The sequence below is a fragment of the Zosterops lateralis genome (assembly GCF_965231275.1).
Source record: "Zosterops lateralis genome assembly, chromosome: 2".
Lineage (NCBI taxonomy): Eukaryota > Metazoa > Chordata > Aves > Passeriformes > Zosteropidae > Zosterops > Zosterops lateralis.
This window is the reverse complement of record NC_139763.1, coordinates 38,399,992-38,420,969: the sequence shown is the minus strand read 5'-3', so window position 1 is coordinate 38,420,969 and position 20,978 is coordinate 38,399,992. Positions and strand designations below refer to the sequence as shown.

The following is a 20,978-nucleotide window of genomic DNA, read 5'->3' as shown; positions in this document are numbered from 1 at the left end:
ACGTTATTTCCCTTTCAACAGGAAAAATACTTGAAAACAGTTTGTGCTTTTCCTTAGATTTAATGTTTACTGGAGATGACTGCACAAACAAACACAAGAACCTCAGATCTTCAGTTAACTTGGCAATGACACAAGTAGGTGCTTTAGAAAATGGTGTAATAGGTATGGGCACAAATCTCTGCACCTTCCAGCAAACAATTATTAAAGACTGTCCTATGAGCTTTACCTTAAACATCATATTAAATTGCTAACAATGAATTTATTGTCCATAAATCAGTCTTCTTTTCACCTTTTACTAAAGCCCATTTTTTAGATATTGCGCATTAATTTAATCTTTTTTTAAGCAATGATTGGATCTCTTAAATCTGAAATATGTGTTCTTCCAGGCAAGCTGTATGTTTTGTCTGTTTCCTCAGTAGTTGCACTTTTATGGAAAATTGTTCCATGCTAGCTGTGGTTTATTTTATGAGTTCAGGATATATTTTTAAAGAAAAAGCCTTTAGTGGAAAGAATTTGTGTTTTACCTACAGCAGATTTACTACTGACATTAGAAACACATCACCAGCACAACCTGTAACCCTGACATTTTCATTAATCCCCTGCAGTTAATTCCACTTGTGGGGAATTAATTGTACCATCAAATTATTTAATCAGGGCCTTACCATCTCAATATGACCTCCTCACTTCTAGTTTGAATTCAGATGGGGGAAAGCGTATTTAAAAACTGTGATGAAATCTCCCAAATGAGTAATACTTGAACTCATTGCAGAAGATGGAGACAGAAGGTCTGCAGTCATATTGAAAAGAATGTATCAAATTACCTTAATGATACCTGATCAGCAGACCTAATCAGTATATCTGCAGCAATTAAGTTACATCTATAAGATATGAAGCAATTTTAAATTTGTGTGAGTAGAAACACTGGGTGTGTAATTGCTAATATTTCTCATAGCCAGGAACGAATAGCGGCGAATGAGAAACTCTACATGTGCCTTGTGTGCTCTAAGGGAAACTAACTGGGCTCTGTTTGCCTTGAACAAAAACCTTTTTGTAACAATATCTAGGACATATCATCCAGGAAGTGAACTACTTAAAGGAGCTGTTCCACTCCTCATATGGTCAAGAAGAAGTTTCTTCAGTGTTAAGCTTTCCCTTCCCTTTCTTTGGATTTTTAAAGTATTTGCTGTGTTTGCAAAAGATTTCTCAACTGGTGTTTAGAAAAGCAAAAGTTCATTCCCCATGGCTGAATCCCCAAATAATTTCAGCCCAGAAGATGATGCCCTTTATTTCAATTTAATATTTCAAAAGCTTCATGTTTTCCTCAATCAAACTTCATCTAAGGTAGTAGGCTGATTAATGATCTTTCAAGAGAAATTGGTAATTGATTGAATAATTTTACATTAAGTCCATTATAAGCAAGTAGATAAATCACTAATACTTTTGTGTATAGTCTTTGTTTACATAGACATAATTTAGAATGTCCTCACTTAATTTTATCTCTGGACCTTTCCAAGTCCCATGTAATTCTAGGGGGAGATGCGAGGCTAGGAGAAATTTTTTAAGGAGATATGCTTTTGGTCAGTTCTTAGAGGCAGCTGAAAGTAACACTTTTGTTGTTTCTTTTTTCCTAAATTCTGAAATATTTTACACTATATCACAAGAATCTTCTTATGGCCTTACAATTATGCCATGTGAAGTGCTGACTTTTCATCTGATTGGAAGAATTCATATATATCTCGGGAAACCCTGCAAACAAGGATGAATTACACAGAATTCACAAGGAGGATTAGGCTGATTAAACAAGTGCGTGGTGCCATTTTAGTTGCTGTGAGGCCATGATAAGTGAAGGCAGGACATAGGACTTACAGAAGACTTCCTGGACTGGCAGCAGAAATCCAGGCAGGACAACCCAGGGCATCTCACATCACACAGTTGCCTGTGTTCAGGCAACTGAATTTCATGCTTGACTCTGCACAATGTCTTTGTCTCCTTCCAGAATTCTCCCTGTCCTAAATCCCTGTCCTAATTCATTCTTTCCAGAGAAGTATGAAGGTTGATGCCTAAAGCTGATTTTTAGGTGCCTAAATTTAATGGAAATTAAAGGGAGAGGGTGATATAATTCCACAGCATATGTCTATTCATGAAAACAAATTAGGACTCCTTCAGAAACTTCGGTTATCCATATTTTGCAATTTCAGTTTGAAAATTTGCAGATATCCTGGCAAGTAAAAGTTATTTTTACTTTTATAACTGAGATATTCTGAAGCAAAATTAATATTCCTTATGAGACAGAAGCAGAAATTTACTTCTACTGCCCTTCAGTTCTGGCTTGAAAGATCCAGTCAGTCCTGGTTGGTTACCATTTGGTTATGGAACTGTTACACTATATTTACTGTATTCTGGATGCAAGCAAGCAATACAATTAATTTGTGGAGACCAGATTCTGGTCAGATACCAAGAAGTGAAGGTTTGTAGCTCGGGAACTTGGGAACACTGATTATTCTTTTAGATTTGCATCAAGTGTACAGTATGTTTATTGGTTGGACAGCAAAAAAATAAGCTCATTTTTCTTTCATGTGGCTGACAAAAATTATACTGACTGTCAGATATTATAAAAGTAGGTTTTGAACATCATAACCTGATTAGTTTGAAACAAGAAACTCATTTAATGTAAATGGCAAATTAATTTGCTTGTTAATTCTATCCAAATTATACTCTCTTCTGACTAACACTGCACATTGCATGACTTTACCAGTTCTTCCACCTGTCTTTAAGTCAGATGAGAAATTAGTTATATTAGAAGTTCTATAATAGAAGGTTAGAATCACAATACAGTCTTTTATTTTGTCTAGTTTTTATTTTCTCAACTAGGGAGCCTATCTTCCTGGTTAAAGGAGACAAACTGAATGCTCAGAGACCTTATGCAGAAAAAGAAAGAAAGATAAAAAGAGGTAATAATTTCAATTTTCTTTTTTTTTTTCCTCTGTCCGAGATTAAAAATTTAGATATTTGGTCTAAGTCAGGTTGTCTAAATCAACTTTATAGAGATGGAAAATTTGGAGACAGTGGGCAGGATTAATCCTGTGCTAACCAGGGAGTGCATCTTTATATCCAGATTTATGGCTACAGATTGGCTTGGCATGTGTGATGTTTTTGCATCTTTGTAGGCCTTATACTACTTGAGATGAGTGAGGCATTAATTCAACTGTCATTTCAATTAATAGGGTGTCTGTCCTTAGAAATGCTTTGTCTCATTTTGGCTGCAACAGCTTGAGAACCAGCACTGCAGCAAAGGCATGGACCACCCAGGCCCTCTGGACATGAATGACTATCTAAAAGTAAACTAGCAATGGTAGCCTAGAACCTGTATAACTTCTTGGAAGTGGTAAATCCCTGATTGCCAGTATGTGTAAAAGTTAATTAGAATGGGCATTTATTAGCCTGAACAATGCTGTGCGATGCTTTTAAATTGCACAAGCTGCAATGTCCCATCCACAGGTCGTTTCTGTACATAGATTGCTTAAAAAGCAGTGGTGACTCAGTGATATTGCCTTTCCTTGAAAGGATTTTCAGACTGTGGAATGTGAGGAGGTGACACTGAGCAGGTTAAACAAGCTGATCTCAGCAGTCCAGGGTTTTCCTCTTGACAATACCAAGACAACAGTAACTGCAAGGTTGGAGGCCACCAGACCCCTGCAACTGAATAGCCCATATCCCAGTATTTATAGGTCTATATATAGCCAAAAATATTTGTGGACACCTCTGGAGAGAGGACACATCTTCCCCAATGGTTCTCACACTACTGTGAGATAGGCCACCTCAAGTGGTCTGATACTGGTGTTGCCCAGACTTCACTTCTACAGCTGGAGATTTAGAAGGAAATATTCAAGATCAGGTAGGATGGGGCTCTGATCTAGTTGAAGATACTCATTGCAGGAAGGTTGGGCTACATGACATTTCCAGGCCTCTTCCAACCCAAACTGCTCCATGGTTCTTTGATTATTAAGCATATCCATGTGGCACATAACATGAGATGTTTTTGTTACATCTCAAAGCTATAAACTCTGTCTGCATGTTCGGTTTTGGTCTCAATTATTTTCACCTTAAATTACTCCACTGGGCAAAATTATAAATAGTTTCTGGCTTTATTTAGTTCAATGTTTATACAGTTGTGTTAAATACACACACACACAAACGCACACACAGTGTAAGAAAGACAAACTATTATTCTTCAATACATTTTCAAGCTCTGTTTGAAATGTACACAGAAACATTGAAGTTCAGCAAGCATGGGGGAAGAGTAGCAGCTTCGTAAGAAAGACATGATCCTAACTAACTTCCACTGTCCTTTTTTTGATGGATGCAGGAGCAAGACAATAACCATTTTAGTACAGATGTTACAAATAACAGCTTATCCTTTTCTTGATGAATGTGTTATTTCACAATTTATGATTTCTCCATAGCAGTCTTTGCCACATTGTTTTGTTTAATCTTAGTTCCATGAAACACAGAAGAGCTCGTTGTGTACTAACTCTCACTCAGTGTTGAACTCCTCCTTGGAAGTTAGGAACATTCTGATCTCCCTGCCAAAAGTAAAGCAGCTTCAAGCCTCACAGAACTCAGGAACATTTTGAGACCCTTTCCCCAAAATATGGTAGACAGCAATAATTTATTCTTTGTTTAGTACTGGGCATGTTTCTACAGCAGTAGAAAGCTAGACTTTGGGAATTTGAATTCCACAATTACAGTTGTGTTGTAAAAAGCCTGCCACATTACCTCACCATACCTTGGAAGATCCACTTGAATATGACACAAAGGTGTATTGTTTCCATTGTTTCCATATGCTGATAGTAGGTTCACTCCTGAATTTTTTGGTCAGCCAAACTCTCACTCATTTACCTGAAGTTCTCTGGATATTTTGTTTACATAACAGCTACGGGACTGATGTAACCGAGTGTTTCCTGAAGAAATAACAGCTGCAAGTAGTTTACTGCACTGTTTCTCTTAGAATTTTACTCATTTTCTCCACACAATTAGGAGAGATTCCCACATGTACTCTTGAATTTTCAGAAATAAACAATGTATAATGTATGTTTACATCCAATTATTTCCATTGGTGGTTGATAGAAATAAAATCTTAAAAGTGTCAACTATACCAATGTCTACATGTCAAAGACATCCGGCCAGTTCAAATTTATTTAGCTCATAAAATAACGAAAATATATAACTCTCTCCAAGCACTGCTGTCTCATGTTAGGATTGGTGGAAGCAGTCCTGGATGAATCAGGGAAATTTTTTGTTCCATTTTCAAATGCCTTCTTTTCAGTGCAGAAGCTGATAATTCCTTACACTTCCAGAACCTCTGCTTGCTCTTTTGTATGCAGCTGTCACTGCTGTCACTAAAATTGCTCAAGGCTTAAGCCCTCACCTTTGTCTCTCTGTTCCTGTTTCCAGCACCTAAAAGACCCAGATCAAAGTTTTAAGACTATTACATTCTATTACTTTCTATTACTTTAGGAAAAAAAATATGGAGTCATAAGGTGCCTTGCAGTTCCTAAAATTATAGCTTTAGAGTAAATTAATGCTTCAAGCAATTAATACAGTGCTTTAGTCTGCCCAGATTGACCTAAATGAAACTTTTATTTCATTATTGGCTTGGTCCAATTTCATTCTTGATTCATATTCAGCCTTACCAGATCTTCCATGTCCATGTCCTGTTCCTGCTCAGATACTTTCACAAGATTTTTCTTTGTTTTGGTGAGGCTGAGACTAGCAGATAGATTTTCAGGACCATGGGCTGGGGTTAGTATTGCAGATATCTGCTTTTTTTTAGCAATAACCCAACATTATTCTGCTTTTTGTTAAATAATCCATAATAGAACATTACATTTTTTAGGGAATTAGCCTCAAAACCAGATTCTACAATTGTGGAAAAAACCATGTTCAAAATCAAAATAGATCTTTCTTAAGTTAATAATTTTGAAGTCTCACTGTAAAATATCAGCAGTTCTTCTTTTGTTAAATATTTCTGTGGAAAAACGTTTTAAATAAACCATATATTCTTTATCTTCACAGCTGATGGGAGCAGACGTAATTGTCTATTTCATCGTATCTGATACAAATCCTCCATTTACTTTAGCACTTGATTTTGAATCCTCTTTTTCTGGTGTTTTCTCAACATCTGTATTTTTTTTCTCAACATCTGTATTTGTTTTCTCAACATCTGTATTTGTTTTCATACAGTGTTTTTTGTAAAGACGGTAGCCTGAGGAACAATATATAGTTAGTATTAAACAAAAGAATTATAAAAATTGCCTGAAAAAGATCCTGTAGTAACATATATCCATGCAACATTTTCTTTCTTATATTGCTGAAAACATTTTTACACCTCCAGACAGTTCCTTGAAAGCTATGATTTGACTTTGAAATCCATTTGATTATTTTTATCCCTTCTCCATATACATGAAAAGTTTTCTCCATATACATGAAAAGTTAAATTGGTAATAAGAATGATAATTATAGTGGTATAATAAAAAAATAACTATACTTTACCTCCTAAAAGTATTAGTGCAAACAACAGCTGGAAAATGCTGTAGATGAGTGGGAAAGTAAACATCAGTTCAAGTTGTTCAGGAGTGAATGAGAGCTGCACTATAGTTGAACACAGCTGAGTGTTTTGAAAGCCTGTTTCTAGAGACACTGTACGACATCTAAAGGGAATAATACAAAGACAGTTGTAAAATAGCATCCAATGGGTCCTTATGCTTTTTGCTAATCTGGATAAGCAAAAAATGTAATGGATAACTAAGAAAATTGTTTCCTTCAGCTGACATAGCCACCAAAACACTCCACCTATGGCTGGTACTACTAATTATTGTCAGTTCAGAAGCTGTAAAAGATTGTGAACAACCATCTAGGCACATATGTGGCACTCGCTGTCTGCCTCTCTTGTAAAGATGTCCTAAATTGTACACTGCTGCATCTACATGAGAAGTTTTACTGCAGTTCAAACCACTTACAGGTCAGGTCTGTTTCATTTGTTTGGAGTGTAAGACATTGAAACACAAAGAGAAAACATACGAAAGAGGAAATGCTATTGTCAGAATCTGTAAATAAATGTGCACAAGAAAAGTTTTGTCTGCACATAGTATTGTAAAAAGTAGTCTTAGTAAATTAGCTGTTACATAACTCTTGTTTAGGGAGCATTCTCAGCATTGATTAATCATTAAATAAAATCTTTTACACAGTTGATAAAAGGCTATGGATTACCTCTGCCAAGACAGACCAGCTACACGAGCCAGAAAGAATCCTAAAACATATCCAACTGCTGGAAATATGGTGCCAATGATCCATAATTTTGGTGTGATAACCCAGGAGCCTTTGTAGAGTATTCCTCCAACCACAGCAATGAGCACGATGAGCACTGCTCCCACAATGGAACCAACCTGTGAAGCAAAGGAAGAGGGACTAAGTCCGAATCATAGAAACAATCACAGAATAGTGCACAAATGAGATCTCAATGATCTTATTTGTGATCTCAAGGAAATTTAATGGCAACAAACATGGTGTCAGACATGCCTGTGATGGCCTCTGAGTCACTGAACTGTCTTGTTAAACACAAAACCTAATGTTTACAGCAATACAATTCACAGCAGGCAGAGAGATTAGATAGCTGCCATTTTACCAAACAGGAGATGTACAATGTACTTCAAGGTGTGATTACAGCTCTAGATCAAGACAGAGCTGTAATAGGTACCTCTAGCAGATATCTAGTCTTTTGAATCCTTGACTATAATTGTACTTAGGGCTGGAGATTAAAAATAATTTTACAGGTGTGATATGAGTGAAGAATGGTGCACACATTAGAAAAATTTCCCCACAGTTGTTGAGAAACTGACAGCCTAATAGGTAGAATACTGCATTTTCCTCCTCCTCTTGGTGAATCTGAGGCTTAGTACAGTGTGTGCTAATTCGACACTAGATTGCTAGCAATGTAGTGCTAGGAAATTATCTGTGAAGTGCCAGGGTAAGACTTTAATGGGGCTAAAAATTTGTGCTTGGAAACTGGTTATGAGCTTGTATAGCCCTTCTACATAGACCTAAGCACTGCAGTTGATCTTATTTCCTGTGGCTGAGTGTACTGAGATCTTTACTGCTGCTTTACTACAGAAGTTATAACTCACTCTCTTTTCAATACCCAAGTGGAATGTCTATCATTATAGCCTATGTTGCCAGCGATCTCAGAGACAAACTTCTTAGTCCAAGCTTAGGAGAATCCATTCCTCAGCTAAACCATGTATTGCCATTGAAGTGGCTTTATCAGTCTTTGGCTGAAGTATTTTTAGAGCACTGGGTGAACAAGTGCTTTTGTTTGGCTGAGCTATTAACCACATGCACCTAGGAAGAAGAAACATGGTCTGGCCATGACAAGCTCTTCTTTCACCTGTCTTTGTTCTCCTGTCTGAATTTCTCACTATATAGGCTTTAATCTGCCAGCTATGGCTCAATCTTCACTTGTTGCTTCATCGTCCTACACAAAGCAAACTCTCAATGGACTATTCTGTGGGTTGCTCACCCACTAGGTAAGAAGGAATGAAATGGGCCTTGGCTGAGAGATCAAGTAGAGTTTCTTTTCATGTGTGTACAAGCCCATGCTTTTCCCTCAACTGATTAAACAGAAATAGTAAGCTGTGAGTTCATTTAAAAATACAACATGATAAGCTAGCAGTTTAATGAAAATGTATTGACTTGAAAAGACCTTACTTGTGCTCTGTGTTATCTGAGCCAATAGTGAAGTAATGATAACAAAATATGGGTAAAAACAAGTGAACAGATGAATTTTCAAGAAAATTTAGATAATATATTTATTGACTAAGAATGGTTAATAAAGGCCAAGAATTCTCAGCACATCTGAAAATCTCTTTAAACCTAGACCAAATGCCCAGAGTGATTAATTTGCTGCCACCCTAGATATGGCTGAATTATTATTATTATTATTATTATTATTATGTTGTTGTTGTTGTTGTTGTTGTTATTATTATTATTATTATTTTGACGAGAACAGTTTTTTTTGCCAAAATCCCCATATTTTTGATGTATATGAAGCCATCTTGCAAAGATAGCTGTATTTTGTGAATTTATTTTGTTTGTTTTTATAAGAGTTGCAATATTTTCTGTTTATTATTTTTTAATAAAAATGTACTTCACACTCAAAAAAATGGCCTACAAAAAATCAGGAAACTGTCTTAAAAGGAGAAAGGCATTTTGATTCAGAATAATTTTATTTTTTATTGTTTTGCAGAGAAAAACTGCTTTCTGTTGACCTGAATGATTTTCCTTCCAATTTCAGTTTACATTATATACTGAACTCAATTACTAACATAGTTGCAGCCAAAGACAAAAGTAGGTTCTTTAGATAATGATGGTTTCTAATAATGCATGCAACTCATGCATGTTTGTGCAGGGGGAAAGCAATACATTTCCATGGCACCTCATTTGTTTTCTGCTGAAAACTTTCCAGGTCTTATGAAGTCAGATACTAATACTATGAATAACAATGTACTGCTTCAGTGGTCCCACTGATTCCATAATTTGTCCATAATTGCTTATACTTCAGCCTTATATATCCTACCTTAAGTATGATTTTTGCTTTAGTAGGCCATCTGTGGTTGACAAATATTCCAAATGAAACAGGAACTATAAGAGATACCAGAGAAATTCCTGTAAAAAAAGAAGCGAGAAGGTAAGAGCCCGTAGGGTGCAGGAGCTCAGGACAGGACAAACAGCATGCCAAGTGACTGTGGGCCTGGAGCAGCCCTTCAGGGAATGTTTCTGGTGTGCACACCCCGGAGCACACACACTCTACATGCACCTGCCCATTTGCTTTTCTATAGACTCTCGTATCTTTGGCAGCCTGTTGAAGTAATTGCCATTCTGCCGAGCTACATGCTCATTCACCTGCATCAGAAAGGCAGACAGAAATCTGAGTGTGCTAATCATCTCTATCCTGTGATGTGAGTAGCTATATTAAATGTTCATTTTGCCTGCAGGTGTTTCGCTACTGTACCGTATCAGCACCCAGTTTAGAGCTTCTTTTGTTTTGGCCTTTCCCTCCCAGTATTTATTTTGAAAGCACAAGCAGCGTATATGATTTTTGTTTTTCCCCAAGGACAATGGGAAGTGAAGTTGAAGAATGTGAAAGTGATTTTGCTGGCTTTTAAGATTAGCACAACATGGAACTACACTTGATAAGCACTAGGGCCACAGCTTGGCAAAGCACTGGAGCATGTATTTCTAAATACTTAACTATTTTCTCTTTGTAGCTGGATGAGATTTTTGACAGGAAGTCAAATGATGCCACTCCTGGCAGTGTAGATTGCAGCTTTTCAGAGACTCAGCAGTTTTAATCACTTGCTTAATTATCTACGTGTGCTTAAGTATTTTACTAGATTATGGCCTCAGCATTTAGCACTTTGCAGGATTGTGTCTTAAAGCTGCTACAAACATTTCCATCAAGGAGAAGCAGCTATTCCCATATGAATTATTTCATATTCTTATCCCACAATCACATAGGTCTCAAAACTATTTGGAAACAAAAACACACACAATCTTGTCATAATTATCTGTACAATATTTTTAATGGCTTCAAGTCTTTTTTGGCAGAGCTGTGGATGATATGAAGTGATTTTTGCTGCCTAATGACCATGGAGGTTATTAAAAAGTAGAGAGAGGAATATTTTTAAAAATCTGAGGAAATTCTTCCTGACTGCAGAATGATGGTATAGAGGTGGTTGTGACTGAGGGGAGGATAGACAGAAGGGAAAATGGACTCACCAATGCTGTCATAGGGGAGTACAATTGCACTAGAATCAGTCCACATCTTGGTGTAAATAAAGAGACAAAGTGGCATCATTCCCATTGCAAACACTGTGGAGCAAGTTGTCATGCTGATGCTGCAGAGAAATTGATTACAGTGACAGTTCATCTCACGCTAGCCCATAGTCTTTCTCATTTTCTTATTACCATTTCACACCTTATGAAAGGTTGTGCAAGAAATGTTGGTGGCTACAGACAATTTATCCTGTTTATCAGGTTAGAGGAAAGCTAAATGCAAGGAATGGCTTCAGCTGAAAAGAAAAAAACCATGAAATATCAAGGTGTTCTGCAGTCATAGAACCATAACTTTTCTTACAAAGGAGGCAGTCAGACAGGTGGTCAGCAGGAAGGTTGGTTGGCAAGTCTGTCTCCATGCTGCCTGTCTAGATGGATTACAGAGAGGATGGCAAGCAGGGAACAGGGGCAGAGATGGACATCAAATGGAGCTTTCCATTAAAACAACAGTTCTAGAGTGTTAAAATTTCACTCTGAACTCAACAGCATAGAAATCCATTTCATTGTCTAGGATATGTCATGTAATAAAATTCCCCTTTCTGGCTTGTTTTGCTCTAGGCCAAAGAGTAGGTGCTAAGAATTGCTCAGGGAGGCTTAGCATAAGTATTGTTGCTGCATTTCACTAAGATGTTTCTGTTTTCTGTTGTACAAAAAAGATGCATTCTGCTACAGGAATGAAGAAATAGGAAAAAGCAAGACATCTAAAACAAGGAAGAAACTCAGAATTGGAATACAATGGATAAAATTATGCATAAAAGTTCCATTTTTCTAGCATAAAAATACTGAGAGGGGGGTTCTAGTTTAGAGATTTTGGAAGCTTTCTTCTGAGCCTTACTTCTGATTTTTCTTTTTTGTTGTTTGTCCTCAGAAAAGGGACTACTTATCCTGGCCCACAAACTGTGCAGATCCAGAGAAACCTAGAAAAATTAATGCAGAAACCACAGGAATATATGCATTAATTTTGGTTCCTGTCACTGACTGCTTCAGAGTCACTGAATAGGATTTTGCAGGAGCCTATGGCAAAAGAGTTTCTTTAGAAGTCTCCTGGAGAGAAAAAGAGTCATGGGCTACAATTAAGGTTTGATGAATTTCCCTGTATTTTTTTTCTCTGTATTTCCTGTATCTTTATACTTTCCCTGAATGTACCTGCTTGTCCAAAGTCTGGCCATCCTCTAACCCCTGTTCCTGTTTCCACAGAAGCAGTTGTTTTTGTGAAATATCAAGAGATATTTCTATGGGGAAGAATTAGAGGATATCAATTGGGTTTGATTTACTAAGAAAGATACGAAACATCATACTTCACCTGACTGTGAATATAATGCTAATTATAAAACTAATTCCCTCTGTAACTTGTGATCTATTTGCACAGAGAAGTTTTGAAGCAAGACTATAGACAATGCCCATGGGTTGTAATGCATAATCATAAAATGTTACAGTTAAAACCAAAACATTGTCTGATATGATGGCCAGGTTTCTATAATGCTGTGGTGGTTCCAGAAAGCATCCACACATCTTCTAATGTTATTCTTTTATTGACAACAGAAGATGCTTGCCTTGACAATCTGCTGTACTTCCTGTATTCTTTGGTCCCTGCATCTTTGCAAAGGTACTGACCAAAAATCTTTGACTTCAGGTCTTCACCTGAAGAATAACCTCTTAAAGGCATTTTCAATTAACTTCACCTTCTGTCAGCATCACAGGATAGAAATCCTGTTCATGTTTATAGCATTATAAATTTGGATTTTTACCATTGATTTCAGTGGTGCAACTCTGAACATACAGAGCTGACCAAGCAAAGTTTAGCTCAGTTTATTTTTCCAGGGAGAGATTAGAACAAAATTTGAGCCTTGTACTCACTATCTTCCCATCTGTAGTTTCTTAGATCTGTATTAATTGAAATTAGGAGTCCTACAGTTTTTAATATCATAGATTTTTCCTCTACAATGAGGAAGTCAGTGATTAGCAGTGCTGACCTCATTCATAATTTGAAAACTGTTTTTACATTAACACCTGTTTGTGATAGAAAAGTTCACTATTTTCAAAGGGTGGAAAAATGTTATATTAAAGCTACAAATATTAACATTCTTAGACTATTTACCCTAACTCTACATCTTTCTTACTTCTACTATTTTTTCCATTTCTAGTTAAGACTGGCATGTGATAAATTGGATGAATGCTCCAATTTACTCTGTAGGAAAGAGAGAAATGATCCTGTTTATTTTAGACCAAAGTAATTAGGACATAAAAATAAAAAGATGTCTTATTTTTAAAGGCTCTTAGAGTTAATGAACCCCCCCATGGAATTTGCATCAAGAATAGGGTTCACTTCTCCTGTGTGTTTGATGTCCTAGGCACTGTCAGCTGCCTTACACATCTGTTTCTGAGTTCATAGCACTTTGTCATTGAGACCATCATACTGCCACGAAAGAGGGTTTTCATTGTCCCCAATATGCAGGGCTGCCTTAAGTGGTGATTTCTAGCCTGTAAAATATTCTCTCAGTTTGAAGACTTTGCATAAGGTTCCAGGAGCAGAAAAAATTATCACAAGTGATATTCATTAGAGCTAGTTCCCAAAGAGAAAATAAATACCTGTCTTTTCATTGTAGAGAACACAAAAGGAAGGAAAATATTTTTCCACAGGAGCTCTTTTCAAGAACTATTACTTCAAGAAAAGTTGCATAGCTGCTATTTTGTACAGAGGATTCTGGTTCTAAAATCCTATGGGTTTTTTTATTTTTTTACTACTCAAGATCTTGGGGAAAAGTAGTTTTAACTTGGGCAAAGTTTTCATAATGTATGTTATCTTAATTGTCTTTATAGGTGATATTTGCTCCAGGATCTGAAGTTTTACAATAAAGATGTTCTCTAATGCACACACACACGCAATTCCATTGTGATATCTTCCTCATGAAATCCCAATGGACCAAGGATATTTGCTATTCTGCTTATATTTACTGCAATTACAGTAGTTAACCATCTTTACCAGGAGAAACCATCATGCGTGTGCCAGGAAGGTAAGAAAAACATCAGAAAGTCCTTTTCAATGTAAAATTTACAATGTAAAGAGCCACATGCTCTTACCTTAGGTCCATGTCTCCATCCACCCAGTAGGCGATGACATTTGAGGCTGTGCCCCCTGGACAGCATCCCATGATCATCACAACGACAGCTTGAATAGGAAGGACGTTAAAGGCCAAAGAGAGCAAGAAGGCTGTAAGAGGCATAATTCCAAACTGGCAAAGGAAACCCACAAATATACCCCAGGGTCTTTTTAAGTGCCCCAAGAAATTCTTAAGTTCCACATTGCAGCCCATGGAGAACATCACCAAAGCCAGCATGATTGTTAGAACAGTACTTAAAACTACGCTCAAAGTTTGATTAAAAGTATCTTCTGGTAATACACAAGATGTGCCATCACAAATAGTAGCATTTGCTGGACAAGCTGTGAAGTTTTCTGCCAAAAAACCAGCATTAAATTGCTGGGAAAGAAAGCTTGTCTGCATTTTGAAATACAGAATTTCTCACTACATCCGTGATAAACTTTCAAGCCTGTGTAAATGCTTGTTTGCCAGTGACTTCTTTTAAATGATCCAGGAAGCAATAAAGTGCAATAAATGGCAGAAAACCCTTACTGCTCCTGGAGGGTTTGGCTCAGTGCTGATTCATATAGTTATAAAAGTTGCACTTGTTTGGTACAGTGACAATTAATCATTTATTCATATGATAATGAGGAATCCCACATCAAGAGAATAGCTGTGTTAATATTTAAGGGTGTAAAGGAGGCTTGTAGTGCTGCCAAGCCCATGAAACAAGAATCACAAGAGGAAGAGAAAGTTTAGACTTCATTCTTTGAATTTCTTGAATGCCTTCAGGAGACCTGCTCATGCATGCAAGGTTGCTGGCAGTACAGGGGTCTGCATGGTGATTAACTGAGACACAAGAAACCATGAGCTGAAGTCCTGAGATATGATTTGAAGCTGCAACTCCTGCCAACGGATGCAACATTTAGCACAACACACAGGCTCATTGGAGTGATGTGGAATCTTTGTTTCTGGCAGCATGGAGATTCAGTTCTACTGAATCTCTACTGAGATTCAGGTCCTACTAGAACCTTCTGCCAGGTGCAATTGGCACAGTCACATTTTGATCCAGCTTGGAATGGAAGTGGTGGAAGAGGAGAAGAGTGGGGTGGCAAGGGCAGAGGAGGAAGGAGACAAATTCTCTGAGTCAAGTGTGGGGAGCAGAGAGCAGGGCAGTGAGGCTGGCACACAACTGTGGAGCCATGGCACTCAGCAAGTTGACCACATCCCCTTCCCTGCCACGACATGCTCAGCATCCACACCAGGGATGACAATGCAAGTCATCTTTTTTGCCGGGTGCAGCACAAAGGTTAGGAGGCAGGTTTCTTGGTACAGCTTGTTGTGTTCTGTCTCTCCCATGGCTCAAAAACAATGTCAAATTTTGGAAAGCTTTTAAAGATTTACCCCTTGGGTTCCCTTGAAAATCTGGAAATTTGGATGGTTTTCAGAGGAAGAATGTTAATGATTCTTTACCTGTGCTCAAGATTTGTGGCCGAAGTATCTTCAAGTGGGGATCTTAGACTAAAATCAAGTCTGACATGTAAAGTGCAATTGATGCCCCCCCAATAATCTTTACTTTTCAACACAGAAATATTTTTTACTAGGATAACATGCTAAGCTATAACTATCTTCAGCAAGCAAGGCTCTCACTGGAAGTCTCGGCACTTTGTGCCTGACATCAGTGTGTGAAATGATAGGAGTTGCCTTTTTTTTTTCCACTTTAAACCTTTAATTGTGTAGGGGGAGATGACTGCATTAGAAAGAATTTCCCAGCATGCTCAGATGGCACCTGTTTCTTTACAAAGGGGTCAGCTAAATGGCTGTATCTCCTAAGTCACTGTTGGGTGCCTGATGGGATAATGTCAGAGTGGCTTTATCCTCCCAGGCAGCTGGCAACTCCTACCCTGTGATTAGTGCCACATCTGTGTGACTAGGATATGTCTAACAGAACAACAAGCAAGGTAATAAGGAATAGATGAAAGGGAGAGAAAGCCACAAGATTTCAGTTTGGCAGAAAAACTCATTCTCCTTTTTATGCTTGCTTTCAAATGGAATGTTTTAAGAGCTTTTACTTTTCAATCCAAATCTTTTAAGGGGCTAGTAAGGTTTTAAAAGCCATATTAATAATGCTGTATTAATATTTTCTATAAAACCTCTATCAGAGTCTTGATTTGCACTTGAACTTGCTTTTCGTTGAAACTAAAATTTTTTACAAGTGTCTTGAAATCTCCAGCAAACCTTGGGGCTGGGGGCAATTTTCTAGTCCTGTAAATGTCTAGTGTGCTGTGGAAACCCAGAGTGAGTAGTTTGGGAGAGGAGGTGAGGCTTAGAGTGGCTGGTTCTCAGCAGAGGCTCATGCAGGGGCTTGCTTTTACCTCCTCCTTCTCCTCACAGACTCTTTGCCTGGGCGGTGTAGGTTGCTTGATGCTGCACCTCCAAAAACAGCACAGATAAAATGTCCCTTGTTTGAGTCTCCAGCTTCTGCTAAAGGACTAGACAGTCCTGCTCTCATTATGGAGTTTTGATTTCTGGAAACAGTGTATAGGGGGAGACCTTCATGCTCAGGTTTTGTGCTTAGCTAAGGACAAACAGCACATCAGCTACTCACCTGTGTGGCCTTGTGGAGCAGCACGTTGTGTAAAATTGACCTGTATCTAACTGCTAGCTTTGCCTTTGTTTTTTCCCTCTCTATTTTAAAAGGGATGATTGTGAGTAATTATTTCAGCAGCTAGCTTTTTAAAACCTTAGATCACAAAAATGCTGTCTGGAAACAGAGGAGAGCCCTTCAGAATTCAACTTGTTATTAGGCTGACACTGCCACAATATAGCACAGATGGGAATATCTGTATCAAGAAGTGTGTTAGGAAACTAAAACCTTATCCAAGACATTGAAATATTTACCAGCACAGTTAAAAGACTTGGCATGTTGCAGGAGGTACAGTATTGTTGAGTAGGCAGGTGGGTCTCTCAGGAGTGCTGGATTTCAAACATTCCTCTATGTCTGTTTTGCTTTTTAAAATGTGCTTCTGGGATTTAATCCATTTGCATGGATTAAATGCAGGCTAGCAGGAGGCATCCTCAAAGAAAGCAGCAATTCAGAGATGATTTCAGAGATACTCAGCTGTATGCCTTCTGTTTCATTGCCTGTTTTCCACTCAAGTTATGGTGCTTAAGTGGTAAGATGGACTCTGTACTGCTCTGTGAACCTAGTTGGCATCTTTGGCAAACATGTACATGTTGCACATGTTAGTCAGGGTAATTTTAAGCATTTGCCATTGACCTTCACCGAAGGAAGTAGCAGTGCAGTGAACTTGGTGAAGGAACAGTACAGTGAATTTTGGTGATGATTAACATACCCAGACTCATTCTTGACACTGTCAGCATGCATAAAAAATGAGAAAAATCAATGCTTAAATAGAGAAATACCAAACTAAATGTATATTTGCATCCCAAATAGCATTACTCTGATTTGTCTTCTTGAATTTTTGCAGTGGTGAGGCTGCCAGAATATTCAAGTGAGTTTAGTGTCACTTCAGCAAACAAATCCAGGCAGGTAGAACTTGTGAGGATCTGTCTCTGTGCTGACAATTAGATAATTGATTTATCCATTAACTCAGGCAGTTATAAAACAAGAATAGCAATAAGTGCATACAGAAGCCTGTACTGGGAGAGGCTATTTAACTGTTTGTCTTTTATGGCTATCTGGTGCTTATTTCTGTGATGTTTCTCTTAATGAGGCTTATGAATCTTCCCTGTCTGCCTAATTCAGACTCCAAGATGCTTTTTAGTATATTTATGTCTCGGTTAGAAGAATCTTTTCCTTCAGATAACAGATTTCCTAAAGTCAATTACCTGCTTTTTACCATCATCTTTAAAAGAGAGACAGCAGCTGTATCCAGTATTGCTGACCTTGTTTACAAACTTTAAACTTTAGTATAACTATAGATGGAAGATTTTTTTAGTTTGTTGAAAGTTTATAGCATTAAGAAAAGAAGGCATTAAGAAAAGAAAATCTCCATACAATAGCAGGAGAGAAACTGATGACATTAAAATACCTCTAGCTTGGGATAGCTTCCTATAAAAGTAATCTGTAAAGCTAACTTACAGAATCTTTACATCTACATTTTTACATTTCACTGACTGGTGCAGTCATCTGGACTCTGTCTGTTAGACTCTTCAGCTGAGTTTCAAATGAAACACTGGGGACACAGGTGTTGAACTCAGCTAGGAAAAAAGCCTGATGTGTTACATACTTGGATTACAGGCAAATTCAGCTGGCTGGTGTACTGATTCTGAGAGAATGCACCTTACAATCATGGCTAGGACTCCTGCACAGAATAAGTGATTGGCTGGAGGGATAGGGTTCTGCTATGATTTGTCAGAACTCTAATTACTGTGCAAGGAGAAATCCGTAGTGCTTTTGCATTTTCTGATACAATTCAGACTTCCCAATCCGAATCATGTTCTATTGTACCCATCTTAAGTAGCCAAATGTGAGTGGCTTCAGTAGAACATAATAAAAGCACATAGTTACTACACAAATGCATGAGAAAGAATGCAAAGGCCTTAGACATGAAAGAACTTTGCTCATTTATGATGGGCATATGAAGGGAAATCTGCATTTCACATGTTCAGCAAGGACTGTCTGCTGTGAGACAAACAGCAACAGTCTGTCAAAAGCATAAAGTAGCCTTTTGACTGCCAAACTGTGAGTGACTTTTGACTGATTAAAAAAGCTGAAAGTTAGATAATCTCATAACAAATCACAGAAATGAGTCATGCTACCAGCTATAAAAGTGTAAGTTTTCGAATGATTCTATTGGATTGGAATCCCTAAAGAAAAGCATGTTTTCATCTTTAGTCTTTGAGGGTTAACACACCACAGAAATATTTCAGTGCCTTTACCTGTTCTTTTAAAGTTGTAATTTTAATTAGTAGTAAAGCTTAATTGAGATGGGTGGTCAAAAAAAAAGAAAAAAAAAAGTATGAATTCTTGATCAAAGGTCTGGTTGATTTAAAGTCTACAAGGTTAAAGAAAAATAAAATTATTATAGAAATTTTATTTTCTTGGAACCAAATTGGCTCTGTTAATTTTCATTAGAAGGGAAAACCACTTAAACTGTTTCTTCTTTGGTGTTGTGTTGGTTTATAACATTTAACTCCTGACAAGTAGTAGGAAACCAGTGTTTTTGCCTGCAGTTCCAATGGCCTTTCTCACCGTTGTCCAACTCTGAAACCTGAAAGGCTGCACCTTTTAAATTTTTTATTTAGATAATTGATAAATTAATTTGTTGGTTTTTTCTTTGATGGAAATAATAATAATAATATCATCTAATTGTTCTCTTTGTTATTTTAGAGAGATAAAAGTAGAGCAGACAAAGTAGAGCATTACAGTAGAATACAATTGATAATTAGTGAACAGCGCTCATGAATTAATTCACCTGTTGGTGAATGGGATATGGCTTATCAAGGAATAAAGCATGACAGGAGCAGATCAGTAGATCAAAGCATTTGGTGCTGAGGACTTAAAAATTCTCCTACTTGTAGTCTGAATATTTTACTTCAGCATAGTTTAGTCTTCCCGGATTTAGGTGTCCCTAACATGTGTACTTTGAAATGATCTGAAAGATCAGTCATGGGTATGAACTCATACATCCCTGGTATTGAAGCACATCTGCAAGTGTGCAGCGAACTTTTTGGCTTAGTTATAAACCATTAAACAAAACCAGTTAGATCACCCCCAAAACCTCTCTGCTAAACAACCCAGCACAGAGTAAATGGGGTCCTTTTGGGATTTATTTCAACATTGCTCTAGTGCTCCAGGCCAAAACTACAAAGGGGATCCAGCCTTAGATTATCCATGTCATCTGCACTGGGCTGGTTGGAAGGCCATGGGCTGTGGGAGTTGTGTTTCCTGCAGGGACATGGCTGGGGGGATATCCTAGGGGCATCAAAAATACCATGAGACGTCTACTTTTAAACAGCTGAGTCCCAGCCTGGATAGCTGCACTGAAGGTGAATCATGCCTGATGTTCCTGATCTTCTCTGCTGAGAATAAGTTAAGGCTCATGTGAACAGTTCTGAATCAGACAGCTACACTGGGGGTGTTGAGAGCCAGGTTTTGTAGAGCACATCCTTTAATGAACACAAACCAAGAAATTTGCAGAGAAGAAGTGTTACTGAGTTCCTGCTTTTAGTTTACCTAGGAATTTGAAAAGGAACAGAAAGTCAAGTGGCTGGAATTTTTTTCAGCAGCCCTTCTGGGAATGAGTAAACTACATAAAGGAGAGGAAATGCAAAAGTAAAGTTGTGTGGGTTTTGGTTTAGATTTTTTAAATTTGTTTTTGGTTTTGTTTCATTGTTTTGCTCTTTTTTTTCTCCCCATTATTTAACAGATGTTTTGCTTTGAATTCAGGCTTTCTAAATGAACACAAACAGATTCATTAACTGACAAGGTTATGCCTCCTTCTCAAAACTAGGCTGATCTCTGGGAACACAGCACAGAGAGTTCCTTATAATTTCTTTTTCTTTCTTACAATAGAGATTTGAACTAAGAACTTCCACAGACCATATTGAGAGCTGCTGGTCTCAGACTGTCTTCAGGTGAGCACCTTAAGAGATGTGATCTGGGACTCATATATGCCATCTCTTTTGTTGGCACCCTAATTACCAGGTACTACTTTCACATTTTCCAGATTTATAGAAAATTTTGTGTCATGTAGGGATACAATTTTCTCTTTAGCATAAAAGAATAATCTCTTCATTAAAACTGCCTGGGATTCACCTGAAGAAAAAGCCAGCAAGATTTAACTGATGCTGACGATAAAGGTTTCTGATTGCCTGTGGTAGGGTGTGAGGGAGGGGAAACAGATAATGGCAACTGTAACAAGCTTAAGATCCCACTTATACTAGATGCTGTGCAGGGCCATAGTAAGCACCACTTCCCACCGCTTCTGTTTTTTCCTTTTTTTGGAAACATTTCTTATCTTCCTTTACCATATGAGATAT

The 20,978-nt window shown here is 37.6% G+C and overlaps 1 protein-coding gene across 1 annotated transcript; it reads right to left on the bottom strand.

The window, feature by feature from the left end:
- Positions 1-4,126: 4,126 nt before the first annotated feature.
- SLC10A2 (solute carrier family 10 member 2) lies at positions 4,127-14,556 on the bottom strand. The gene is made up of 6 exons (XM_083855119.1): positions 13,972-14,556; positions 10,834-10,952; positions 9,632-9,720; positions 7,270-7,445; positions 6,553-6,710; positions 4,127-6,265 (listed from the first exon to the last, which is right to left on the bottom strand). Exons 1-6 carry the CDS (start codon positions 14,391-14,393, stop codon positions 6,099-6,101), a joined length of 1,131 nt encoding a protein of 376 aa, XP_083711245.1. The 5' UTR covers positions 14,394-14,556; the 3' UTR covers positions 4,127-6,098.
- Between the last annotated feature and the right edge of the window lie 6,422 nt (positions 14,557-20,978).